The sequence below is a fragment of the Dermochelys coriacea genome, chromosome 11, assembly GCF_009764565.3.
Source record: "Dermochelys coriacea isolate rDerCor1 chromosome 11, rDerCor1.pri.v4, whole genome shotgun sequence".
NCBI lineage: Eukaryota > Metazoa > Chordata > Testudines > Dermochelyidae > Dermochelys > Dermochelys coriacea.
In genome coordinates, this window is record NC_050078.2 from 60870625 (window position 1) to 60898600 (window position 27976).

Consider the following 27976-nt stretch of genomic DNA (forward strand, 5'->3'; position numbering starts at 1 on the left):
ACTGTTCTTCTGATTCTTAGGACTCAGGTACTGTCCAGGCAGAAGGAAATGGGATGTCACAATGAGTTACAAAGGGACATGAAAGTGTAACTAGATACGTGTTTTTCCTGTTCTGGCAGGTCTTGCTCGTGCCAAGTCCATCCCCACTCAGACATACTCCTCTGAGGTGGCGACGCTCTGGTACCGTCCTCCTGATGTGCTACTCGGAGCCACTGAGTATTCTTCTGATTTGGATATCTGGTGAGAAACCAACTTTAACACATTTTGGTATCTCTCAGGGAAACTGAACTATCATTTGCCTCATCTTTAGATGACTGAAACGGAGTCAGCCAAGTTTGAGCAAATATAGACTGAAAGATGTATCAAGGCCTGGAGTAGTGAAGGTGCTGTGCTTATACTGTTTGGGTTCCTACATGTGGCAAACATCAATAGCTATGCTTTCAGGAATGCCATCCTCATATCTCACCTATATACCTCCCAGAGGTGTCATAAGTCTCCTTTTCTTTTTGCGAATACAGACTAACCTTTGTAAAGCATTTTCAAATCTAATGCAAACATGTAATATTCTGGAGGTATCTGACTGGCCAAGGCTGTGGTATCATTCTGGCAATACTGCTTTCTGGAGGCATAATAACTAGAAGAATTACACTAAGAATAAATTTGACCTTTGATAACAAACACAGCTCTGGCCATCAAAGAGTCCTAGATGAGTTTGGAGTTAGAAGGATATTTGGGATTATCTTTTCTTCTGTGATATCTCATCTTTTACACCACTGATCATTTCCAAATACCCTCCACAGTTAAAATAGGCAAAGCCCCATGCTTTATACAATTACACAGCTGAGTAAACTTCTGCTCAATTTCACTCATTCCTCAAGCGCCAGTTAATACCTTGTAACTCCATCATTCTGCTATGACTGCTTCTGTGCCTGACGTTTAGCCTGTCTTTCTAGAGCTCAACAGCTCTGCAAGGACAAAGACTTCATTAGGGTCTGGGGGACTGGGCAGGAGCCTAATAGGCTGACAAAATCTGCAAGAAGCACAGGGAGACTTGCATTAGCAGGTGTGTGCCCAGCAGAACTCCAGCGCCACAAGGCAGGCATATTGTCCAGCAGCATGAGGCTTATTGGAGGTTCTGGTGGCCTGGGTCTAGAGGGCAGTGCAGGGGAGTGGGAGCTCTAAGTCTCTTCCTCTCTCCAAGGCTACTGCCACTTTAATTGCATCAAATTTTCAATGACTAAAATACCTGTTTCTCCATTATAATGGCTCTCAGCTGCTAGGCAGATCTAAATGGATGTCCTTCCCCGGCCTCTCTCTAAGCAGCCACCAGTCCATTGCCTCTCCCCAGGCTAAGCCACCTACAGCCCCTCATGGACTGTTGAAGAAGATGCCTGCCTGCCCAGTGGACATGCAGTTGTACTCAAGGGTGACAGGCCTTCCCAAAAGTAGGGGGGCTGCAGGCCACACCCACTGCCCCCCAAAGCCCCCACCCCTTTGGGAGCCCAGGGGTGGGGACATGGGACGGGGCTGCTCTCGGCCCCCTGCTCCGCAGGCAGGTGGAGGGTTCTGCACGGCTTCCCACAACTGCCCAGGCTCCCTGGCAGGGCTTCACACTGGCCTAGCTGGGGGGCGGGGCCGTTGAGGGGAAGAGGAAGGGAAGGGGTGGGGTCCATTCCCGCAAAAAATGGACAGGACAGGCCTGTCCACTTTCAAAAAGTGGGAGGGCTATGGCCCCCCTTGGTCCCCCCTGGTTCCAGCACCACTGGTGTACAAGGCAGACACCTTCTGGTACCTGCCCTCTTGCTCCTCATTGACTCAAGGCCAGTCCACGGGCCTGATCATCTCCTAAATATATAAACCTGGGTTCCTGTTGTACAAAGCCAGGATCTCTGTTGCATAATTTTGCCCTAATTTACATGTAGGACACAGGGGCTTGTCTATAAAGATTTCATCCAGCACTATCTGTCTCCAATAGCACAGCATAAGGGACTTTGAGCCCCACTCCATTACATTGCAGTACAGCACCTTTGTTATAATACCTCCTTATAATAATAGCATTCAAAGTGTTCGCCTTTCAGAAAGACGTCATGCTGAGAGAATGGAAGTATGTGAACTCTATTCACTGATTTCCTCTAACAAGAGTCATTATTATCTGATGTAGGCTCCATATAAGTTCAATTTTTATCTATTAGGAAAAATGTCCATTCACACAGACGTTACTTGTCTATCAGGAAAAAAGAAAAAAATGCTCTTCTTTCGGACATAGCAATTTACATGAAGTGGGGTCAGAATGCCCTTGGCAATGGCATGTGACAGTGAGTGTTAAAGCCTTGGTGTAAAGGAACCAATTATAAAAAATAAAACATGATGGCAATTCATCCATAATGCGCGTGAGCAGCAATATTGTCAGTGGGAGGCACATGGAAAGTGAATAGGGCCTTGAATAGATTAAGAGAGATATAGAAGGAGGCTCACTAACTCTTGGACTAACTTGCAGAGCTTCTTTAATCTCTTTTCTCTTCTCTCTTTCTCCCTCACTGTCTTTCCGAGAACCTTAGAAGATTCAATTAAGGGACTGCAGGGAGACTAACAGAATGTTTCGGGAAGATTACACTGAACATCAGGAAAAAATTTTTTTTAAACACAAAATTCTTTATGCATACATAGAGTTGGCTTTTAGCAGCTGCCGGGTTTTTGAGTACTGCCATCTTGGCTGTATATCTTATTTGCAGTCAACCCCGCCCCCACAAGTGCCTAATATAATCTTACAGTAATATTATACCCAGGGCAGATTCATGCAGACCTGGAGTCCCCGTGAGATCATTTGTTGGGGGTCTGTCCACTGTAAGGCCCTAAATTCAACATACGACCTTCTTCTCACTCCTGCTTCAAATTTCTCTGCTCTCTATGCCAGCTAGGGAACTCAAAGGTGTTTAAGGACAACAGGAAATGCATCCAGAACTGGGAATTGTATTTGAAGATGAGGGGGAACAGTGGATGAAGTTTCCCATTGAACAGGAGGAGGGGGAAACCTGCAAATTACCCTCCTCAGTGAAATGATAAAGAGGGAGAGAGAAATCCTGAATCCCCAGAGGGCCCAAGTTCTTATCATCACAGAGATCACCACCATATGCCACATGATGTAGCCCAGGAGCATGAGCAGCAAGTATCACACTAGCATTTAAACCTGTCCCTGGGGAATTGAGAGATGCTGCGACAGCAGATTTGGTAGCATTGTCTAAACCTACCTTGATTACACCCACTTGAATTGAAGAATCTAATACCAAATTTTACATCTCATTGCACTTCAGCAATTGGTATCTTATTTTACAGCCCACATGAACATCAGGAACTTGTTGAAATCACAACTGTAGGCCCCTTCCTGAGGGATTTTATGAAGGGATTTAAGATAGCGCTCCCTATTATTTAATATTGGGGTTGGTAGGAAGGTCTGTTCAGGTTGGGTCACAGGAGGTGGAAGAGAAAATCCAGGAAGTACCCAAAAAAGGCAGAAAACATACTCTTAATTGGGTTAGATGCTAATCTCACTTGCCCCAATTTTACACCAGTGTAACTCCATTGAATTCAGTAGTTACTCTTGATTTATACCACAGCAAGTGAGATTAGCATAAAGGCCATACTCTGATTCTCCTGTATCACAAGTATAAATCAGAGGAAACCCAGTGAAGCAAGTGGAATTACCCCAGTTAAAATTGGTGCAAGTGAGAGGAGATTCATGCCCCCAAGCTATTAAATAATCACAAATGGATTGCCCCATTGCATTTTTTCCCTTATGGAAGAATTTGCTATATGATCCCACCTACTTGTTTTTCCCACCGATATACCCCTTCATCGCCACTGATTCCTTCAAAAAGGTAGCTTTACAGAACAGAAATCCTTTGAGAATGAAGGGGCAGGGAGCCTCAAGAATAAAAATTCAGAAATTTAAGAAAAGAAATAAAGAAAAGAAAAAGAAAAAAGCAAATTAATGATTGTGTGCCTGGGCCTAACTCTTAGAAATTTAAAATAAAATGTTGGTTTTAGAAATCCTGCGTAAGACAGCAATGAAGAAGCACTGCTCATTCCTATGGGGCTGGATCCAGAATAAATACCCACAAAGGCTACAGAAAAGCAAAAGAAGAAAAAAAAGAGGGATGTGGATATACACTGAGGCAAATGTAAACATTTAAAAGTACATATTTAAATATTACAGAAGCACAGCTGCCAATTCCCTAATTCACAGCAAATGTTACCTGAGCATGGAAAACTTGTTGAGTTGTACTTCCAGTTGTCACCCCTGGCTGGATCTCTGCACTAATGATTAGCAGCTCTGGATTCTGTATTTCTATATTCTTATATTCTTTTCTGTTCAGACTGGAACTCTGCCTTGTGTCAGATGGCAGTTGAGGTAACAGAGATCAGTTTTGCAACACCCTTTTAGGTCACTTGCATGTACAAACTTCCTAGCAGGACAGAAACCCTGGCCCTGATCTTGAAGAGGTGGAGTGCACCTCCAATTGAGAGTTAGAGACACTCATGGGCCTTGACGTCTTAGATTAAAATAGCAGCCCTGGCAGCACTGTACTGACTTATATTTATCAAAACAGGCTTTCCAGAAAGCTGCCTAGTTCTATCTACCTCATGTTGGGGGCTACAGATAAATTATGCCTGATATGAATCGATGTAAGACGTCACAATCTCACTCTTGCTGCTAAAGCTAATGACCATTTCCACCTAGCATTTCAAAAGCCATAAAAAATGCCCTATCTGTATCACTGTGTAAGTGCCAGGGACCATTACTACAATACTATCTACCACCCTACACAGAGTTACATTAACATCTAGGCCAACATGCTGAAGGCTAGACTTTTTTTACCTATATATATACTGTACGTGCCGCTTACTTGAATGAGTTGGTATTTCTTTTTTGCAGGGGTGCAGGTTGTATATTGGTTGAAATGCTCCAGGGTCAACCCGTGTTCTCAGCAGTTAGTGGTACTCTGGAACAGCTGGAGAAGATCTGGGCAGTGAGTAAAATACAGCCAAGAAATTGAGAGGAAAATATAAATGTTGTTAAATTTTACATCCTGAACATGGCTGCTTTATACAAGAGGCGTAATTTGGTTTGAATCCTCAGACCGATGTGCTAAGTTTACAGATATATCCTATAAACCATTTTATATTTGGTAACTTTCCTACAGTCACTAGAGTGCATCAAAATGACTTTCCTTTGATGTTTGTCATCTCATCAAAAATTTAAAACCAATTACACTGACATCAAACTGAAGGAGGCATAAAAGGTATGTAGTTACTGCAAATCCTGTTCCCTCTAGTTAACACCCTTACTTGTCCAAGGCATAAAGTAGATTGTCCTCTTTCAAGAGGTGCTAACATTGTCCTTGTGCAGCATTTCTCAGACTGGGGTCCTTACTCCAGGGGGTCCATAGGGAGAGGAGTGGGAGCGGGACGCACTCAGGGAAGGGGGCAGAAAGAGGCAGGGAAGAGGAGGGGTAGGGGTGGAACAGGAGTGGTAAGAGGTAGGGCAGGGGTGGGACCTTGGGGGAAGGGGTGGAGTGGGGGCAGGGCCTGGGGCTGAGTGGGGAGTTTGGGGTCCGCAAAAAAATTTTTAAGTCAAAATGGGGGTCCTCGGGTTGCTAAAGTTTAAGAACCGCTGTCCTATCAGCTTATGCTGCTGATTTGTGACTGTTGCACTGAAAATGGCAACAAGATTCTGGGCTGGTCTACACTAGAAATTTAGGTCAGTAGCTAAAATGACCTATATCCTGTGACAAAGTTCCTCCTCTACCTTGGTGGGTCCTGCACTTATTGGCGGATTTGCTCGCCTCAGAGATTCACGGCAGCCCTCAGTTTGGCCACTCTTGCTAGTGGATCAAACCTGCTGTCCACTCAGCTAACCTCATCACTGGCCAGCATGGGGGAAACGGAGAACAATCCCCGCAGTCTCTGTGTCCCACCTAGTGGGTCAGGGACAGGGCAGATCCCTTTCCAATTTAGACCTTCTCTTCTGGTGTTTCTCACAGACCAGGTCAACTCCTCCTGTGTCTGATCAGGAGCTGGGGGGATGGGGGGGAACCCGGGCCCACCCTCTACACCGGGTTCCAGCCCAGGGCCCTGTGGATGGCAGCTGTCCACAATGTTTCCTGTATCAGCTGTGTGACAGCTGCAACTCCCTGGGCTACTTCCCCATTGCCTTCCCCCCAGCACCTTCTCTATCATCACTGCAGGATCTTCCTCCTGAAGCCTGATCAACTTGAACTCTTCACTCCTCCAGCAGCACACCTTCTCACTCCCTGTTCCTGGCATGCCCCCCTACTAACTGATGGGAGGTCCTTTTCAAGCCAGGTGTCCTGATTAGCCTGCCTGCCATAATTGAATCTAGAAAGTTCTTAATTGGCTCCTGGTGTCTTGATTAGTTTGCCTGTCTTAATTGGTTCTGGCAGGTTCCTGATTGCTCTAGGGCAGCCCCTGCTCTGGTCACTCAGGGAACAGAAAACTGTTCATCCAGTGGCCAATATATTTGCCTTCTACCAGACTCCTGTATCCCACTGATCTGGGTGTGTCACAATCCCCATGTAAACATCACTAGGTCAGTGGAAGAATTCCTCTGTTGACCTAGCTACTGCCTCTCAGGGTGGTGGATTACCTATGCTGACAGGAGAATCCCTCCCATCAGCATAGGTAGAGTTTACACTAAAGTACTACAGTGGCACATCTGCAGAGCTGTTATTGTAGCGTTGTACATGCAGAAAAGCCCTTTAAGGACACACTCCTGTTCCCATTGACGTTAATGTCAACACTATCATTGACGTCCATCACGCGGAGTAGATTGAAGGCCTAAGCCCATACAAGAGACTACTCATGGAACTGTATGCTGATGGATAGTTAAGAGGAATAGGAAAAATCAACAGGGTCTGCCATTGTTCTGTATCACAGACCCTCTCAGAAATTCTAGTTTTCATTTTTCATCTGGTTCCAACGGATGCTGGACTCGAACTATGGGTCTACTGATATCCATGGGATTCCTGGTGCACCAGCAGAAACCAAGAAAAAAAAACAGTTACCTTTTCCTTAACTGGTGTTCTTCGAGGTGTGTTCCTCATGTCCATTCCATATTAGGTGTGTGTGCTCGCCACATGCACTGATGTCAGAAGTTTTTCCTTTAGAAGTATCCATAGGGGATGGGCTCTGGCACCCTCTGGAGTGACACCCGCATGTTGCGGTATCAGGGGCACCACCAGCTCCCTCCACCCTCAGATCCTTCTTGCTGGAAACTCTGACAGTGGGGAAGGAGGGCAGGTGTGGAATGGACATGAGCTACACATCTCGAAGAACACCAGTTACGGAAAAGGTAACTGTCTTTTCTTCTTCAAGTGCTTGCTCATGTCCATTCCATATTAGGTGATTCCCAAGCAGTACCCCTGGAGGTGGGTAGGAATTCATGGACGTGTCAATTGCAACACAGCTCTGCTGAACCCAGCGTCATCTCTGGCCTGCTGAGTGATGGCATAATGAGAGGTAAATGTGTGAACAGAGAACCACATTGCAGCTCTACAGATGTCCTGGATAGGGATGTGTGCCGGGAAGGCCAACAAAGAAGCCTATGCTCTCATGGAGTGGGCTCTGACAATCAGTGGCAACGGAACCCCCGCCAGGTTGTAACAGGTCCGTATGCATGAGGTGAACCAATTGGAAATCCTCTGCAAGGACAGCTGGTGACCCTTCATGCTATCCACTGTAGCGATGAACAGTTGAGTCGATTTTCAGAAAGGCTTGGTACGTTCTAAGTAGAAAGCCAAGGCCCTCCACATGTCCAGGGAGTGAAGACGCATCTCTTCACTGGTCTTGTGTGGTTTGGGACAGAACACCGGGAGGAAGATGTCCCGGTTCACATGGAAGGTGGAGACCACCTTTGGCAGGAAGGCTGGGGGGAGCCGCAACTGAACCTTATCTTTGTAGAAGACAGGGTACAGAGAACCTGAGGTCAAGGCTTTAATTTCAGAGACCTGTCATGCCAATGTCACCGCCACCAGAACCGCAACCTTCCATGACAGGTGGGAAAGGAAGCAGGAACCCAGCAGCTCAAACAGCAGGCCGGTGAGGCTAGAGAGGACCAAGTTAAGATTCCACTGCAGAACAGGAGTCCATACCTGCAGGAAGAGATTCTCGAGGTCTCTCAAGAATCTGACTGTCATGTCATGAGAAAACACTGTTTGGCCCTGGATTGGTGGGTGAAAAGCAGAGATGGCCATGAGATGCACCTTAATGGAAGAGTGTGCTAGGTCCTGGTTCCTCAGATGAAGCAGGTAGTCTAAGATAGACTGTATAGAAGAGCATGTGGGAGAGGTGCCATGCTTGGAGGCCCAGTGGGAAAACCTCATCCACTTGGCCAGGTAAGTCAGTCTAGTTGAGGGCTTCCTGCTTCCCAGGAGGACCTGTTGGACTTCATCTGAGCAGGTCCGCTCCTCCGGGTTCAGCTACGCAGCATCCATGCCGAGAGGTGGAGGAACATGAGATTGGGGTGCAGGAGCTGACCATGGTCCTGTGACAGCAAGTCTGGTCAGTTGGGCAGGAGGCAAGGGCCAGGGAGGGGCCACTGCCAGGTTCATGAGTGTGCCAACCAGTGCTAGCGGGGCCACACCAGGACAATCATGATAAACTGTGCCGTGTCTCTCTTGATCTTTGCCAGGACCCTGCTGATGAGAAGAATCAGAAGGAACGCGTATATCAGGTTCCCTGACCACGACAGGAGGAAGGCATCAGAGAGGGACGCAAACGAAACCAGTGGCAGTTCCTGTTTAGCCTTGTGGTGAATAAGTCCATTTGGGGAGTTCCTCACCTCTGGCAGATCATGCAGGCTACCTCCGGGTGGAGCGACCACTCGTGATGGGAGGAGAAGTCCCTGCTGAGGTGATCCGCTAGCGTGTTCTTGATGCCAGGGAGGTGACAAGCTTCCAGATGGATTTTGTGGCTGATGCAGAAGTCCCAAAGATGGAGTGCCTCTTGGCAGAGAGTCGATGAACGTGCTCCCCCTTGCCTGTTGATGTAGAACATTGAGGCCGTGTTGTCCGTCAGGACTCTCAGCACCTTGCTCAACAGGTGAGGTAGGAAGACTCCATATGCCAAGTGGACTGCCCTGAGTTCTTTGACATTTATGTGTAATGTCATCTCCTCTGGGGATCAGATACCCTGGATCTGGAGGTTGCCGAGGTGCATGCCCCAGCTGAAGTCTGAGGCATCCAATACCAATTCGATGGAGTGATGGGGGGTGTCAAATGGAACCGCCTCTAGAACGGTCATGCAATCGGTCCACCATCACAGTGAGGCAAGTACCATCAGGGGAATGGTAACAACCTTTTCCAGGTGATCTCTGGACTGGGAATAGACTGTCCACCAGCCATTGCTGCAGGGGCCACATCCGGAGCCTGGCATGGTGGACAACATAGGTGTATGCTGCCATGTGACCCAGCAGACGCAGGCAAACCCTGGCCATAGTCAGGGGCAATGCGGAGACCTCCACGATGAGGTCCATCAACGTCTGGAACCTTTCTAGTGGCAGGAACGCTCTGGCGCATGTCAAGTCGAGCACCGCTCCAATGAACTCTATCCTCTGCACCGGGACTAACGTGGATTTTTTGTCATTTACCAGTAGGCACAGGGAGAGGCTTGCAGCAGTGCGACATCCTCTTGGACCTGAGACCTGGAGTTGCCCTTGACTAGCCAGTCGTTGAGGTACGGGTAGATCTGGATACCCTGATGCCTGATGTAAACAGCCACCACCGACATGCACTTGGTAAACATGCTGGGTGCTGTGACCAGGCCGAATGGGAGGACCACAAACTGGTAGTGGTGGGGCCCCACTGTAAATCGGAGGAAGCATCTGTGACCTTGAAAGATCGCTATATGGAAGTATGCGTCCTTCAAGTCGAGGGCAGCGTACCAGTCTCCTGGATCCAGGGAGGGAATGATAGAAGCCAAGGACACCATGCAGAACTTTAGCTTCTTTAGATACTTGTTGAGTATCTCAGGTCCAGGATGGGCCACAGACCACCCTTGGCTTTTGGATTAAGAAGTACTGGGAATAGAACCCCTTGTTTCTGTACTCAAGAGGAACTTCTTCCACCACACCCAACTGTAGCAACCCCTTTACCTCCTGTGCGAGGAGACTCTCGTGAGAAGGGTCCCTGAAGAGGGATGGGGAAAGGGTTTGTGGGAGGAAGTAAGCTGTAGAATATAACCCTCCACCACAGTATTGAGGACCCAGCGGTCTGAAGTTATAGCTGTCCATGCAGGGAGAAAAAAAGAAAGTCAGTTGGAGAATGGCAGGACAGATGGATCCGGTGTAAAGTCTGGTAGGTCACCCTCGAGCGCACACTCAAAACGCTCGCTTGCCCCCCCCCACTTATTGCAGGTCGAGCCTGACTGGGCAGAGGGAGGAGGTGGGTGGCTCAGGCGGTGCTTGTCGCCCCTATTCTTCATATGGGGAGGCTTCTGTTGGGTTTGACTTCCTTGGCCCTGAGATTGCTGCAGTTTGAATGGCTTATGGGCTGTACCTGGAATGTCGGTCCCCTATGGATACTGCTAAGAGAAAAACTTCCGGCACCGGTGCATGTGGTGAGCACACACACCTAATATGGAATGGACAGGAGCAAGCACTCGAAGAAGAACTAGAAGGAATAAGGAGAGACCAGTAGGAGTATTCTAATGAAGTCTATTGGGAAATCACTAGGGGACATAGAATTTCTGAATGAGAACTCATTTCTATGACCTGCAGTGTCCCATCCTTTATTTGTGCTGCTGAATGACCTACATCTCCCTGCACCTGGGCTAAATCAAGGTGGATGTCACCAATATATGCGCTGTTGTATATTGCTCTTGGTCATTGATTCTTCAGAAACATGAATAATTCGCTTCTTGTTGTTTTTTGCTTTGAGTGGCCAACACTGCCATCCTCTGGCCACATCTTCAGCTTCTCTGTGGACTTACCCTCTGAAATGGGACTTTCCCAAAGGTGGTTGATCCAAAGAGGAGAAAACACAGAACTCTTCAGCCAAGGCAGTAGGAAAATGGTTCTTTAGCCTCAAGCCTGAGGCTATGTCTACACTACAAATTACTTTGGTTTAATTTAGGTCACTATATATCTAAGCTGTTTGAAACCTTCTTATGCGTTGGGTTAATAATTCATACTACAAAAGACAGAAATAATATTTAAGAATCAGGAAGGAAGGTCTAAGAGCCATGAAATAGTTAATCCATTACACAGAAGGTTCATTGTTGTTATACATTACATCGGGAAGACGACTATACTGAGACCAAGATTTTCAGAACTGATTAGCGATTGTTGGGTGTTCAACTTCGGACACTTTAAATGATGTTTAGAGGATAGGTGCTTGGTATTTTCTAAAACTCAGGTCCTTTAAAATGTCCCAATTTAAGTACCAAAAACTGACGCAACCTCCATCACTAGTCACTTTTGAAAATCTTCAGCCTATGTCTGGTGTGCTTGTCTCAGTTTGAAGCTGTTTGTATAGAATCAACACCAATGTAGACAGTTCTGGCGCTGTGAAATGAGCATTGATCCAAACTAGTCAGCAAGGCTGAGAGTCTGACAAAGTAAAATTTGTTCTTTAAGAACTTGCGTTGTAGATAGAAATAAGCTTAAATTATTAGCTACAAGCTCCCAGGTGTTAGATACAAATTTTGCACTAGATAGTTATACATTCAGTGGCTGTCAGTGACTTCTGTCGGGCTCAATGTGGGTACAGGAGTTCACCCATGTGGTTCTAGGAATGGGGCCAAAATAAGGCAAGCTCTACCAATTAATTGTCCAAAATGTTACCCAGCTAAAGCACACAAGGGAAAAATATAAGAGGGCTGGTAACACAAGCAGCCAACAGACAGGGTGGGAGAGTGGTCTCTGTGGAATATAATATTGCATTTGTATGAATTTTTTACAAACTGTTTTACGAATGGTAGCAAGTGCTCTAGCCCAGTCAGGCTGTGACATTTCCTTACCTGTGTCTTAGTTCCAGACATGTGGTATAAGAGGATATTTTTCATCTACAGCATTCTGTAGGACTGTGTGACATCGGGAAATAAAATGCTTTGGACTATTTTTATACTGAATACGTTTGTTGTGTGAAATGGTAGAGACAGCTGGATTCAGCACATGTAAAATCATTTTGTTTCTTTATTGTGGTGTTGATGCAGTTGATTGAAGGGCAGAAGAATATTACGAGGAGGGAACAATATCTTTCATGGTCTAGGAATTAATATTTTATTTTTCTTTGCAGGCTAAAATTGAGTGAATCCTACAACAAGTGTGACCATCAAAGGATGTTTTATATTTAGAAATATGCAGATTTTGTGGCTATTTTTCAGGGATAGGGTTTCAATCAGATTGATTTTAGAAAATGGCATGTAATTTGTTTCAGACAAGAGGTTAAGGTATTCAGGAGAAATCATATTCTGTTCAGTCATGTGCCATGCTATCTGAAACAGAAATTTTGCCATTCTTATATCAGATGTAGTGATGCTGCACCGTGAGAGTCTGGAAGGACAAGATGCCTTGTTTCCTTGAGCAATTTTAACTTACTAATGCTAATTCTAGGCTTCTTGTTTTTCCATAAAAAATGTTTGATAACTTGACCCAGAGATTTGTTATAGCTAGATTAAAAGAATGTAGGAAGGACTTGTAAAGGGTAAAGTAATCTTAGGAGCATGTTCATATCAAATAAATATATAGAGTCCGGGCCTAGATTCCAATCAGGCACCTATTCATTGAGGGGTCAAACCCAAAACAAAGCCCTAGATCCAAATCCCTGAGAATTTAACAGTGGACCGAAATGTCATGGTTTGTGACCACATCAACTTTTAAAGAGCAGACTGAAAAAAATGTATTTCTAGCTTCTGATGAAATTGTGTAATTGATACTATATACTGGTATTCTGAGCCCATGCCTCATTCACACTCCAGTCCAGCAAGGCATTTAACCATGCACTTTAATCCCTCCCTGCTCAGCAAAGAATTTAAGCACATACTTACAGTTAAGTGCATTCTTAAGTACTTTGCTGAACAGGATGATCTGCTGAATTGGGCTACAAAGCCAAATTCGGCTGGATGCTGAAGCCTCTCACTTTCCACTGACTTCTGTAGGAATTAAAGACTCTCCATAGCTCACAGGAGATGCTCAGCATGTAGCAGGATCAGGGCCAGAATTACAGCAGGAACAACACTTCAAAATGTAGAGCTGGATTTTCTACACTGTGTATTTCAGGGATTTCAGATTCAGAGTTTTGATGTGGCTTGTTAGAAAGATAAGAGTCTATTGCACAATTCTGAATTCAGGTTCAGATTATAAATGACCCCCTCCCCCACCCCAATTTAGGGGTATGCAGGTCTGGGGTTTGCTTTGAGCCAATCTGTAGACATAACATGTCCTATTTGTGCTATAAATGTGCTACTTATAAATTAATGGATCCCCATCCACATCCAGACCAGTCACCTTAGCTGATCTGCCCATCTTACAGAGTTTAGGAATTTTCCTCATAGCCTCATTATTGTTTCCAAAATACACGTGAAAAATGCATGCCACTTTTAATGACCACTCTCCATATTTGCTGTCTGTATCATATTTCACAGTGTTGTCAACTCTTGCAATTTTATCACAAGTCTCTTAATATTTGGTGTTTACGTAAAGACCCAGCTCCTGATGTCAGGTGATTATATGAGAATCTTAGCTTTCATTTTAAAGAAAGGTTAAGTTCCTAGCCCTCCTGGTTGCAGAATAAAACCTGAGAGTAATCTAAAAGGCTCCAAAAGCAGAAACCAAATAAATGATTTTGGGGGCCTGATTCAGATTTCTGAATGCCTGGAGTTGGCAGTACGGTTTCTATCATCTCATGCCATACACTGGGTATAAGCTTTACGTGTTTGGCACAGCTCATTTACAGAGTGTTATACGCAGGGCACTTTGTATGTAATAAATAATAACTATCACACTGAACAGCTGCAATTCCAAAGAGAAAATATATACATATGTGTTCAGTCTCATAGTCCTCTGCAGCAAAAGTGACCTTAGGGGATACTTACTGGCCTGAACTCCACTACTTGAGGGGTGCTGAGCCGCACTGATTGACATTCAAGGCAAAAGGAAACGTTGAGGCTCAGCATCTCTCAGAATCAGGCCCTGACTTATTTTTTAGCACTTCTCAGTAGATCTTTACCATCTTTTCTTTTTGATCTCGAAACAGCAGGGGTCTCTATTACGGCTACAGTGCTTGGCCACTGAATGCATATCATGTGGTGCAAGTACAACTGCAGAGAACCACTCATCAATATAATCCTGGCCCTAGAGGGACATCTTTAGCTGTAAACATGGCTATACAATGACCCTGTTATTGCACATACCCTTGTAAATGACACCTGTCAGTGCAGCTGCACATGTACATTGATATTCCCAGCAGCAGTGGCATTAAACTTTGGCAAGTCCCTTTTTACTAGAAATTCAGCAATACTAATGCATATCTCTCCTTTACACATAGGGCCAGATTTCAATTTCAGCTACATTAGAGTAGGTCCAGGTGTAATTGCATTGATTTCCAAGGGATTACTCTGGATTCACACTAGTGTAACTGAGGTCAGAATCTGACTCTGTCTCAGACTGTACAAATGGATTCAAACAGTTGATTTCTGATCTCTTGCTTCACATAGGTGTTGGGGGTCCCAACTGAGGATACATGGCCAGGACTTTCCAAGCTTCCCAACTATAAACAAGGTACAGTCTCACAGAAAGAGCTTCTACATGCACTCTCAGTTACTAACCTTTTAAGAACTGGATCAGTAATTTTCCATTAAAAAAATTCAGTGCTTTGCAGAAATTAGGGGAGTCTTAGTACATCCCTAAAGCTTAGATTGATTTAACATTTTGTTGTTCCAAGTGCTGAAGAGTCAGGCTTTGCCTACACTAGCACTTTTGTTGGCAAAATTATGTCGGTCAGGTGTGTGAAAAAACACACCCCTGACCGACATAAATTTTACTGACAAATTCGCTAGTGTGGACAGCACTATGTCAGCAGGAGATGCTCTCCCACTGACATAGCTACCGCCACTTGTTGGGCATGGTTTAATTATGCTGGTGGGAGAGCTTTCTCCCGCCAGCATAGAGCAGCTATACAGGAGTGGTGCAGCACTACAGCTGTGCCACTGAACGGTTCGTATTAGACATAGCCTTAGTTAGGGCTAGTCTACACTGGCAACGTTAAAGCGCTTTAACGTGGCTTGTGTAGTCACGGCAAAGCTCTCTTTCAGTCGCGGGAGAGAGCTCTCCCAGTACTCTAAAAAGCCCACTTCCATGAGGGCCGCTGCTCCCAGCTCTGGTGCACTGTCTATACTGATGCTTTACAGCGCTGAAACTTGCTGCGCTCAGGTGTGTGTTTTTTCACACTCGAGTGAGAAAACTGCAGCGCTGTAAAGTGCGAGGGTAGACAAGACCTAATTAGTCTACTGTTCAACTTAAAGGGCCAGCATCTCCTATTTTACACTGGACAAGGTGACAAATACTTGTAGGTATGGTCTATCTATGCCTTTTATTCTTATGGAGCTGAGGTCTGAGGCCTTTAAACCTTGTTTTCAAAGGTCCTGCCCCTGATTCTGATGTGGGCAAGGTGAGAAGTGTGTGTGATTTATAAAGCTGGTTTATTTTATTTCCATGCAGGCTGGCTGAGAAGTCTGTGTCCTGAACTTCAAAGGGCCAGTTGTTTCTTATTTTGATGTGGGCAGATTGAGAAGTATGTTTTGAAAAGCAGGCTCTCTCTCTCTCTCTCTCTCTCTCTCTCTCTCTCTCTCTCGTTAATGTTTTCTTCTGGGATATCTTTCAGTACAATATATCCAAGTGTCAGTGAGGGGGAAATGATGAGCACTGATTCTCAGCCTCTCAGCAGGATCATTCTCTAAGAGAAATATAAAAGTGAAATATTAAAAACCCTGGAACATGAAATCCATCCATCCGCAGACCTAGACCTCACTCACTCCCTGAGAGGTGGGAGCGGGGAATTCTATTTTGAAAAAAGTGGAGGAGGAAAAAGAAGTGCTTTGAGCAAGAAGTTTACATGTTTAGCAGAGCATAGTAACATCCCTTCAAAGGAGTGGGTGTTGCTCTGTGACCCACTCCAAGACGCCCCTCCTTTGACTCCAGCACTTGGACACTAAACATCCCCCATTTTCACATGCTAACTGTGATTGGATGAACAATAACCTGGTCTCACATTCTAAAGGACTGGAATCTTTCACACAATTAGCCGAGACACATTCATCAAACTGGCATGAAATTTGGAATGTGTCGCCTTCTGCAGCAACTTGCTAGTCTGGCGGGGAAGGGAGCACAGAGTAGACAGTTGGGGGGAAATGATAGTTTTTCCTCACTAAGCGCTGGATTGGGATACTCTCATTCATAACAGTTATCAATATTTTATAGCACAAACTATCCCAGACTGCTTGTGGAATAAGGCAATCCTTATGCGACTACGGGTAGCATAATCTGACCCAAGGAAAGGAATTTTCTGATGTCAACAGAATAAACAGGCCCACTCAGAGGCAGACTTACTGTAAGCTTTAGCACCAAACTCCACCCAGTCTAAACTGTACACATTCAAATGCAGTCCCAGGTGACCGTGATGACACCAGAGCTATTACACTTCCGTCCACTATAGCAGGGGGATTCTAGGCAGTCTTGAAATTGTTTCAGCAAAAATGGATCAGGCCAGCTTAAGCAGCTGTCTGGTATTGAAACCGCTTCATCTGAAGTGGTCTGAAAACCGGTGAGAAAGTTTCTGCAGTGTAGACAAGCCCTAGGAATTCATGAGGGCAATGCAGGCTTCCCATCTGCTGTGAAGCCCACAGGCAAGGCATTTCTGTGGGTGGGGCAGACCAGGGGCATGGGAGCTGGTGGACACATCCCTGTATATGTCCCCTCTATTCAGGCACCCACATAGGGGAAGGAAGAAGGATGTGCAGCAGTCTCAGCAACTACTAAAGTCACTTCTTTGTAAACCAGCAAGAAGGATTCCCTTCCCATCCTCAGAGCCCCCCTGAATGACTCCCACACACACCTGGCGGCTCTTGCCATACTCTCAAGCCAGCATTTGATTCTAAATCAGGAATACATGAACCCGTTTGGATAAAATAAGAACCTACCTGGGCATCTGCCCTAGACATGGACTGAACCAAGCCATTTCTGATGGAGAGGGGGGAAAGGATATATGAAACAAACATGGTCACTTTTTTAAAATGTATTTTTCATTCGCATACTCTTCTGCACTTTCTGCTTCCATCCAAAGCAAAAGTACTGTTATCCCTAAGATATGCCTAGCCTGAGGGGAGGCTGTGGAGATCGGATGAGAGAACCTTTTCTCTTCAAATTATTTCCAGCCCAGCTGTGCCGATCCAAGTGGCTGGGATAGTTCAGCTAAGCAGACAAACGTCCAAGTGCTTCTCCAAACCTAGGTACTAGTCTGTATATAGCTATCAGAGTAGCAGCCGTGTTAGTCTGTATCCACAAAAAGAAAAGGAGTACTTGTGGCACCTTAGAGACTAACAAATTTATTTGAGCATAAGCTTTCGTGAGCTATGCTAAAATAAATTTGTTAGTCTCTAAGGTGCCACAAGTACTCCTTTTCTTTTTTGTATATAGCTAGTACCATTGATGTCCCAGCACTGCGCTATAAGCACAGATAACAAATTACCAGGTCCATGCCTGGAGACACAGGAGAATATCACAAAACAAAGCACAAAAAGTCTGATCCTATTCTCATTGAAACCAATGGGAAATCTCCCATTGTCTTCCACAGCACAGGATCAGCTCCAGAACCGAGGTGACCTCACCGTTTTGTAGTTGGAAGGGTTCCTGGACTAGATAGGTCTGTAGGAACCTATTAAACTGGAACTTCCAGGTTCCTGGCACCATGGTACCTGGCACCATGAGGGGCTCCCCAAGTGTAGCTTTGCCACAAACCCTGACCGAGGGGTGACATGCAGTTGTGCAGGCCCTGCAATCACTTCCTGCCCTCAGAAGGGGAAGGAACAGCCCCCTGGGAGGATGCTCTCTCATAGCCTGTGCAAGGCAGTAATAGGGCACCTTAAGTCCCTTTGCTCCTTTGCATAAAACAGTTCAGAAGAGGACCCTATATTAAAGAAAACTCTGTCCTTCCTTTACATCATTTTAACACAGCTGTAATTGCTTATATGCCAAATCCTCAACCCAAAACCCAACTGAACCCAACTTTCCAAAACCCAACTGAACAGGAAGGTGAGGCAAGGAAGTCTCCCTCAGGCCAGAGAGCAGTGCCCTGGGCTGCCTTGTCCACACACTTGCCCTTGCACTCCACCTCTTTACACATAACTGTGGCTCCATGGGCACCCTGCCCTTACTCTGTCCCTGCCTGCACGGCTGCAGAACCAGTCACTGCAGCATGCTGTGGGTATGGAAAGCCCCTGTTTGGGCTCTCAGTGGCCCACCTGCCAGTCCAACTGCACTCAGGAGCCACTGTATCCTCAACAGCAATGGCAAGACTTTGCCCTGTGTTTGTTCATGTTTTTGTCCCTCTCCTTTTGCTTCCTGTGAAAGAGGCAGTTGTAGCTCTGTTAACACTATTTTTGAAAGCTCTCATGCTGTGTGAGCTCAAATCCTTGCATTAATCTACTGCTGTGTTCATTTCACCACACTGAAAAGCAGGGAGTTTAAATCCCCTCTCAACTCCATTTGTGGCACAAGAAGGCCAGTGTTTTGATCCATCTCCACTAATGGTTACAAGTTAGAATCTAGACACCAGGGGTCAAAAGCAGGAAAGAATTAGGAGTAACAGCCTGACATTGACCAATAATTTTGCTGGATTGTAAATTAGTTACTGATATACTGAGTTTTTCACATCTCCACTTTCTGACGCTTTTCTGATTCCAAAGGGAAGGGAACAGTTCATAATGTTCTTACAACTTTGTTAGAACTAGTTGCCTTAAATGCCTTTTACTGCATAAGCTGAGCAACAGAAGAGCATTTAGTTTTTTCTGTCGGTTATTATCATCTCAATCGTGACAGATGAGTTTACAAGGAAGTTCTTCCAATGTAGCAATGACATTTAAAGCAAAAGAGGCTCACTAGTATCATTTATCGAATATATGCAGGCGGCTCTGCTACCAGGAACGGGATTTAGATGCTTCTAAAAATGAGCATTTTCCCCCTTCCTCCAAATATAGAGGCATTTTCAGTGTCCCTTGCCTTTTCAACGTTCCACCAGCAGATGGAAGTAAGAAGCAACAAGCATTGAAACACCAGCATCCAATTACATTTTTGCAAATGAAGTCTAAACTCTCAGAATGTGTGGGGTTTTTTTAATCTCACTTTCTATACTGAAAGAAAAGGAGTACTTGTGGCACCTTAAGAGACTAACAAATTTATTAGAGCATAAGCTTTCGTGAGCTACAGCTCACTTCATCGTATGCATTTCCGATGAAGTGAGCTGTAGCTCACGAAAGCTTATGCTCTAATAAATTTGTTAGTCTCTAAGGTGCCACAAGTACTCCTTTTCTTTTGGCGAATACAGACTAACACGGCTGCTACTATGAAACCTTTCTATACTGAGACTTCATTTAACAAGAAGTCTCTATGGGATAGAAGGAAATTGAATCCTAAAATGATGGAGATCTTTATTTCATAGTAAACTGCGTATGGTTTTGGACCCAAAGGAACCCAGGAACTCATGAGCAGTGCCATCAGTCTACAGGGCAGCTTGCTATATCTGGCATTGGGCATGTACTGCAGTCTATACCACACAGCCACACTGATTCTGTCCACTGCACCACCAGTTTTGCTGATGATAGATAAATATTTTCTTGAGGCAAGGTGGGTGAGGTAATGTCTTTTATTAGACCAACAGAAATTGGTCTGAAGAAGTGTTCTGGGTAAGCTTGAAAGCTTCTCTCTCTCTCTCCAACAGAAGTTGTTCCAATAAAAGATATTACCTCACCCATCTTGTCTCTCTAATATCCTGGGACCAACATGGCTACAACACTGCATACAAGTATTTTCTTATGCATATATGCAGAAACATTGCCTTCAATTAGCAGTATTTAATATCATCTTCAATGTTCATCAAATGGGATTGTTTACCACTTTAACTTTTGTCCTCTAGGTTTGCTTGTCTCATTATCTGCTCCTTAGCGGGTCTTCTTTGTTTTGCAATGAGGAGGGCTTTTTTAATGAGCAGACATTGCATTTTGAATTGATAGAAAATAACAGAATTATTGAGTATTTAGGGTTTGCACTCATTGTTAGTTAAGACCAATCAGCCATAAATGGTATCATTATCTTCTGTCAGAATAGCAGCCCTGTTAGTCTGTATTCGCAAAAAAGAAAAGGAGTATTTGTGGCACCTTAGAGACTAACAAATTTATTTGAGCATAAGCTTTCGTGAGCTACAGCTCACTTCAATGCATCTGATGAAGTGAGCTGTAGCTCACGAAAGCTTATGCTCAAATTTGTTAGTCTCGAAGGTGCCACAAGTACTCATTATCTTGTGTGTACATCACCATAATCATATATCACTTGATCAGTATTTCACCCATTTTGTTGAACAGTATTCAAAGATCCTTGAATTCCTTTATCTTTCATCTTCAATCAGTACCTATTTACATAGCTTTAAAATTGTAGGTCTGTTTTACCATTTGGGGCAGGAACTATATTTACCTGGGTGTTTGTAATGTGCCTCTTACAAAAGCCCTCAAGCCTGTCTGAGGTCTTTGAGAACTACTTCAAATAAGAATAGTAATAATATTTTTTCCACATTAATGAAGTTGGAAGGTGTCCATCTTGCCACTGGCCTTGTTCAGAATATAGGAATTGTCAAACTAGATCAGACCCAAGGTCCAGCCAGTCAGTGGCCAGAACCAGATGCTTCAGAGGAAGGGGCAAGAAACCGTGCAGTGGCAGATCAAGGATACTTCCCCCCTCCACCAAATTAGGTCTCATCCTGATCCCTAATAGTTAGAGATTGCCTTAAGACCTGAAGCGTGAGGTAGTTACAAATTCTGGCAGATGTAACTACTTGTAAAGGATTTGAAAAACATGTTTTTTAATATTAGTCCTGTATCCCCAGGGATTAAAGCAAGTAGCACAATTTTGTTAGCTCATCATATTTCAAAATGATGTTTTTTAAAAAATAATTACATTTTGTCTAGTTCCTCATTTATTATATTATAGTTCTTTTCTGAATTTTGCACCTGTTCCCAACTGAAATAATAAAATAGTAATTCAAACCTCAATTCAGGGAAAGATTCATGTTCAGGAAGGGCACTTAAGCACATGCTTTACTTTATAGTTAACTTTTAAAATCCCAATGTGCTTTCCTGAATAGAGATGGATTAAACCACATGTGTAAGTGCTTTTCCTGAAGTAGGGCCTAACATTTACAGTGTTTTGCATACATTTTCAAAGCTCTGTACACACTATATGGCAAAAACAACAGTATTTACTGAAGCAAAAGACTCCTATGGGAGTTTTGCTTGGGCAAGGACTGCAGTATGTTGCTCATTAGCTAATCCTAACACCACCATTCTGAGGCAGATAAGTATTATTCTCCCCATTATACAGGTGGGAAACCCAAGACAGAGAGGTTAAATGATTCACCCAAATTTACACAGCAAGGCAGTAGAATGTTCAGGAGTAGAATTCAGGAGTTCCTGGCTCCCAGTCTTGTGTTCAGAACACTAGACAACACTGTATCTCTAGCCTAATTTCAGAGGTAGAGCTTGTTGGACCCCGGAATCTCATTCCATAGGAAATTTCAAATTTTTTCATTCCAAATCAGAATGAAAATTCAAAATTTTGAAATTTCCCACAGAATGGGAATTCTGAAATTTTGCTTAGGAAAAATCAGAACATTTCATTTTGACTTTACTGATGCTATTTTGTGTTATATTACGTTGTAGATTATAACATAATAAAATGTAACACTGAAGTCTGATTGAAATGTTTTTGTATGGTCAAAATGAAATATTTTGAATTGCTTGAATGATTTTTTTCAAAAACATTGATTAAATTGATACATTTCCATAAAACATTCTGATTTTGTCAAATCAGCATTTTCTGATGGACAACTGTTTTGTCAGAAAAAATTCAATCAGTTACATTAATAGGCAAAAAGTTCTATAATAAGCTAAATAATTATAAATCGTGTAAAATTATAAATAATTTTACACTCTCTTTGTAACATTATTTCTTTTCATCCTTTTTCTTTGCTCGTTGCTTTAAACCAAACTGCATCTCTACTCAATACTGACAAATAATTACCACAAATTTACTGAAAGATGAGAAAACAAAATAAAACAAAAAGGAGGGGGAAAGGAAGATTCCAGGGAAATGGTTAACAGTGATCCAATAGGTATATGGATTTGAGTTAATTTAAATAATTGATTAGAGGAAGGGGTTATAAAAGATGCTAATAGTAACTCCCAGGGAGATATTTCCAGAGCTCTGGCACTAAAACAGTAATGAATCTAATCACAATGTATACAGTCATCTACTATTAGTGACTTCATTAACATTTGGCAGCAGGAGTCTGCTACATTTCTGAAATATTGCTTACAGCGTGATACAATCGAAAGGTGTCAGCTACTTGTTTGCCCAGCCTAATGGGGAAAACCTGCTGCTGAAAAGATTAAGTTTCAAGAGCTTATTTATTTATGTCTTTGCAGACATGTCTGTGCATCAAATGAAATAATTCATGACCCAGCCCTAAAGCCTGGCTCCCCACTGTCTCGCACCCTCTGTATTTATTCACACTCACTTTCCAGGGGTGTAAATTACTACACAAGGTACAAGGCAGAAGAGAATCAGGCCCCCAGTTAATAGTCTACCCTAAAGTAGTTTGTGGCTCCAAACAAGGTGGCTGTATTAAGCAGTTACGCTGCTACCAAAGGCAAACCATGAGCCTGATTCTACATCGCTTGAGCCAGACCCTAGCTCTGAGGCTGTTTTCCACCTGTCTACTGGCACAAAACTGGCTAAGCCAGTTACCTGAGGATCTCCCTGGTACATGTACCATGGGGCTAGAATATGTGCCTCTATGCTACTCCATCCAGTTTCTCTTAGGATAGAGGATGTGGCCAAGGAAGAGGGGCATGTAGAACACCTTGCTCTCCAAAGATCATCATCATCACAACAGGCACTCAAGGGCCTTTACAGATGGGCACAAGCTAGAGCATCCTTGAAGCCGCTCTAATGTATACTGGGGCGTGAACCACCCCACAAACAGCCCCAGGACAGGGGGGCATAAAGGTAGCACACAGTCTCCTTCCAGCTCCCTACCTACAGGACTCCATTGAAGTCATGTTGCCAGAGCTTTCCCAATCCCAACCCACCACTAGCCCTGAAACTCCCCTCACTTTGAGGGAGGGTGTGACAGGGAGCTTGTCCTGAGATGCATGTGCCTGTCCCAGCAGTCTGTTTCAAGGGGGTTCCAAGACAAGAAAGGGGCTCCAAAGAATATGTAACCTAGCCTCAGGCTGCATTAACTTTTCTGAAGACTCCTGGTGAGGTTGGTGGAAGAACAATGCCCATCCATTCCTCCAGCCTGGCTTACCTCCTTCCTCTACATTGAACCTGTGGAAAGCTATTCAGAGATCTGGGAACAAGGGGTGAGGTGGGATCAAATGGATATAACCAATGTTCCCCTTTGGAGCAGAAAGCATAAGATCTGCACACTGATCTCCGGGAGGTTGAGCTGACTCTCCTACAGCAATTAATTACACTGTCTGAATTGCACATCTTTGTGTTTTCATCAGAATTGAAGAATTTGAATTGGAGTTGTTTAGGTTGCCTCATATTCTCCTCTCCTGTGTTCTCCTAACACTAGGATTTGAAAAGCCTATCAGCAGAAGGGAACATCCCCCATCAGGGGGAAGGCAGGTGGGAGAAGGTATCAAAGAAATGCCATCTGTCCATTCATATGTTTATTAATTAAATTATAGTTCTCAAGACGTTCCAAGAATAAACCTACAGTGTATTTCTGATCTTACCTAAAATCATACTATTTTTAAGCGCCTACCTACTCTTCTGTACCATTGTGGCGATTACCATTGTGGCAGATTACTAAATATTACATTGCACTGTAAAAGTGAACATGGGTTTGTGACAGAGCTCAGGTTTAATTTTGTTTGTCTTATAACTCACTGTAAAGTTATATGTCAAGGCAGCTAAGCAAGTCTGGTAACAGTTTCAGCCCTTACTATCTCAGATCAAGAACAGGAGGACTTGTGGCACCTTAGAGACTAACAAATTTATTTGAGCATAAGCTTTCGTGAGTTACAGCTCACTTCATCGGCTGCATGCATTTTTGCAGATACAGACTAACATGGTTGCTATTCTGAGACCTATCTCAGATCAGTGGACACAGTGCATTGCCGTGTGGCAGTTTTGGGAGTGCTACTTCAATTACATTTAGAACTGCAAAGGAACCCTGTAGTCATTGTAGTAAAACGATGGTAACTAGACACCTGTATATCTCAAACTTGTAAGTCAACATGGTAAACATTAGTAAGACTGTGAGACAGCACTGTGGTTAGGACATACTGTGGGTCCAATCCTGAAATCCTTACTGACTTCAGTGGGAGTCTGGCCTACGAAGAGATTCAGGAATGGTCCCAAGAGTAATTTAATTCATTTAGCAGTTTCTTGTACTATTACTACAATAGCTATAGTTCTTCCTTAACCTTCGCCTTCCTGTAAAACCTGTGGGTTTGATTCAGTCCTGCTGCTAGGGATGCCTGAAGTCAGCTGTGCTCTAGAAGTGTTTGCACTGCTATCCACCATCAGTGATCTGCCAAGTGGGGGCAACTTTTAGATGTAGCTGAGACGTCATAGGAGTCCTGACTCTGGCTGCCCTGGCCAGCACTGCACACTTTAGGTGACATTCATTCCTGTTCAGAAAGCCTGCTTAATACATACAAACCGCTTAAATCCCAGTTGAGTCCCATTTTGAACACCATGCGCTGTAGAAGCCTGCTGTGGGCTTTCTATACAGATGTGAATGTCTCCTTGGAAGCTGCACTGAGTGATTGTGGACATCCTAGCAAAGTGGGGAATCACAGGTGCTTTGTGCCTCTACAATCCCAACCCAGCGGACTTTGCAGGAAGCATAAGGAGTGGCAAAGAAGGCTCCTTTCACTCTCCCCACCTCAGTGCACTCATGCAATGGCCAGGTGCTACCTTGTGACCCTAAATGTGGATATACTGGGCCAGACCCTCAGCTGCTGTAAATTGGCACAGCTCCATTGAACTCAATGGGCGAAATCTTCAGAGGGTATACATCATCATAAAACCATTGAAGTCAATGGAGTAATGTGTCACCAACAGAGGATCCAGCCCATAGAATTTCTGGACTACAAACTACTGCATTGTGGAAAATAATGGCTCCTTCTGAGCCATTTCAATCTAAAGGGTGCAAAGCAGCTGCAGGAAATCTCAGATTAAAAATTATTTTGAAGGCTTTGGTGTTAAAATGGCTGTGCAGATGCAATACTTCCCTTGTTTGAAATGAAATACAATGGATCCTACTAATAGTTTGGGAGAGAGTGAAACTCCATTGAACAGTGAAGTGGAATGAAAGCCCTGAACTGTGTCAGTGCATTGTGCAGATTGCAATTCCAGTGACAGAGAATTGTTTGGTGATAAGAATGTACCAATTAAAATGCTCAAAGGGGATTCTTTCTTTCTTTCTTTTTTTTTTTGAAAGCTTCAAGTGACTAGTCTATACTATGGATGCCATAAATGTGATGTTACATTAATTTTTGAGCTTGAAAAGTGGAAGATGACATTTGAAAAATCTGTTTTCACTCTCAATGTATACGTCACAAAGATTCCAGTTGTTTTGAAAATTGACCATTAAAAAAACCAGCCCCCTCCCAAACTGCAAAGTCTGCAAGGTTTCAGTTTGCTAGAAAGGTTATAAAGCAAGCATGACAGTGGGAATCTGGATAAGCACACTTAGCCATCCTAGAGCAGTGGCTCTTAACCTTTCCAGACCACTGTATCCTTTTCAGAAGTCTGATTTGTTTTGCGTAACCCCAAGTTACACCTCACTTAAAAACTACTGGCTTACACAATCAGACATAACAATACAAAAGTATCACAGCACAGTGTTACTAAAAAATTGCTTACTTTCTCATTTTTACCATTATTTTATTTATTATTATTTTAATTATAAAACAAATGAATTTGAATATAAATATTGTACTTACATCTCAGTGTATAGTATATATAGCAGTATAAAACAAGTCATTGTCTGTATTAAATTTTAGTTTGTACTGCCTTTGCTAGTGCTTATTATGTAGCCTGTTGTAAAACTAGGCAAATATCTAGATGAGTTGATGTATCCCCCTGGAAGACCTCTGCATACCCCCAGCAGTACACATATCCCTGGTTGAGAATCACTGTCCCTAGAGCCCTCACTCAGGCTCTGTCCTGCAATCAGATCCATAAAGGCAAACCCTTGTACCTATGTGGGAGCTCCTGGACCTCAGTGGTCCTCTCTGTGGGTGTAAGGGTCTGCCCAGGCAGATCCCCTTGCTGGATTGGGTCCCTGGTTCTGACTAGGCAACACTATCCCTGATTTCTTAGACTTAGGTTTTGGGGACTGATCTGGCTTCTGTGGAAGTCTAAAGCAAAACTCCCACTGGCTTTAATGGAAACAGAATCAGGCCCAAGACCTGCCCTCATAGGTGTATGAAAAGAAAGGGTTACAGAACAGTAACAGCCTTATTAACATCATTGCTGATATTCAAGTCCTATAGGAATAATGTATATTTATAAATGCTACAGTGACAGATTCTATAGGAGCCTTTGAAATTCCAAGCGCATGTTTTTGTAAGGGCTCAAAGAATGGTTGTTTGCTTCATTTTTGTTTAATCTTTTGATTGCACATTAACTTTCTAGAGAGGGTCGTCTCCAGTAGACCTCAGAGGCTCCGAATGATCTGTGCCAGGTAAGCTACCTATGACAACAACGTCAAAGCGGCCTCTGGGTTTGTTTGTTTTTATATGAAACCATTTAACTTTAAATGAGCTTCCTTCAGTGAGTTCAGAATGAGTACGGCAGTTCTTAGTAATAATCAGACCTGCCATAAGGTAAGCATCAGACTCTGAGAGACTGCAGTAGGGATAGGCACTTAGTGGCTTTATTATCCTCAGACAAGCAGCAGTTCAACAGCATTATGTGTGGCTGTTTGAGGGGCACAATTTGATTCAGGAAGGTTATGCTTTCCCAGGCCCTCTGGAGCAGACTTGATGACCAATTTCTCTTGCATAGAAATACTAGTCTCTAAGGTGCCACAAGTACTCCTTTTCTTTTTGCCAAAAAGAGTTAGTTAAGGTATACAGAGGTCTTGTCTACACAACATCTTAGAGTTAGTTAGGGCAGAACTCACATTCTTCAGTGACCAAATGCTACTAGAGATGGCCTGGGCCTTGATTTAGCAGCTTATCCTAGAGACAGCACTTCAAACACTGCAGTAGAGCAGAGCACCTTTCTCGCTCACTTTCTCCTGGGCTAGAGTGTCAGCATTAAAATAGCTCCCCCTCCTCCTTCCCTCCACATCTGTCCATCCCACGGCCAAGGAAAGGTATTTATAATCTGGGAAATTGCTTTTCACTCAGCACAGTACCCAAAGCTATTTCAGAGGACCTGGTCACTACAGTTTGCTTTGATCAATAGTAGAGAAGTATTATTGTGAAGTGGCTCTGAGAGGATTGAAGTCTTCCCTGGTCACTGCTGGTTGGCAGTTTTTAGTCAGATAGCTCGCCTCATAGAGATAACATCCCTGCACTTTAACCCCGAAGATCGGACCTGAGGTCAGGAGGGGAACATTGCCTGATCATGGACTGGCAGCAGCCAGGCTGTCATCCGTAATTAACC

General features: G+C 43.9%; 1 protein-coding gene and 1 long non-coding RNA gene across 2 annotated transcripts in view; one reads left to right on the forward strand and one right to left on the reverse strand.

Moving 5' to 3' along the window:
- CDK15 (cyclin dependent kinase 15) overlaps window positions 1–27976 on the forward strand; it is a 51122-nt gene that overhangs the window by 13191 nt on the left and 9955 nt on the right. The window contains exons 8-11 of the mRNA XM_038421681.2: window positions 120–240; window positions 4934–5027; window positions 14731–14794; window positions 26999–27047. Of these exons, the coding sequence (XP_038277609.1) occupies window positions 120–240; window positions 4934–5027; window positions 14731–14794; window positions 26999–27047 (328 nt within the window). The remainder of the gene's footprint in view (window positions 1–119; window positions 241–4933; window positions 5028–14730; window positions 14795–26998; window positions 27048–27976) is intronic.
- Window positions 967–6277, reverse strand: LOC122458180. The gene is made up of 3 exons (XR_006278085.1): window positions 6226–6277; window positions 4905–5020; window positions 967–1030 (listed from the first exon to the last, which is right to left on the reverse strand). It is a non-coding gene; the product is annotated as an uncharacterized LOC122458180 (long non-coding RNA).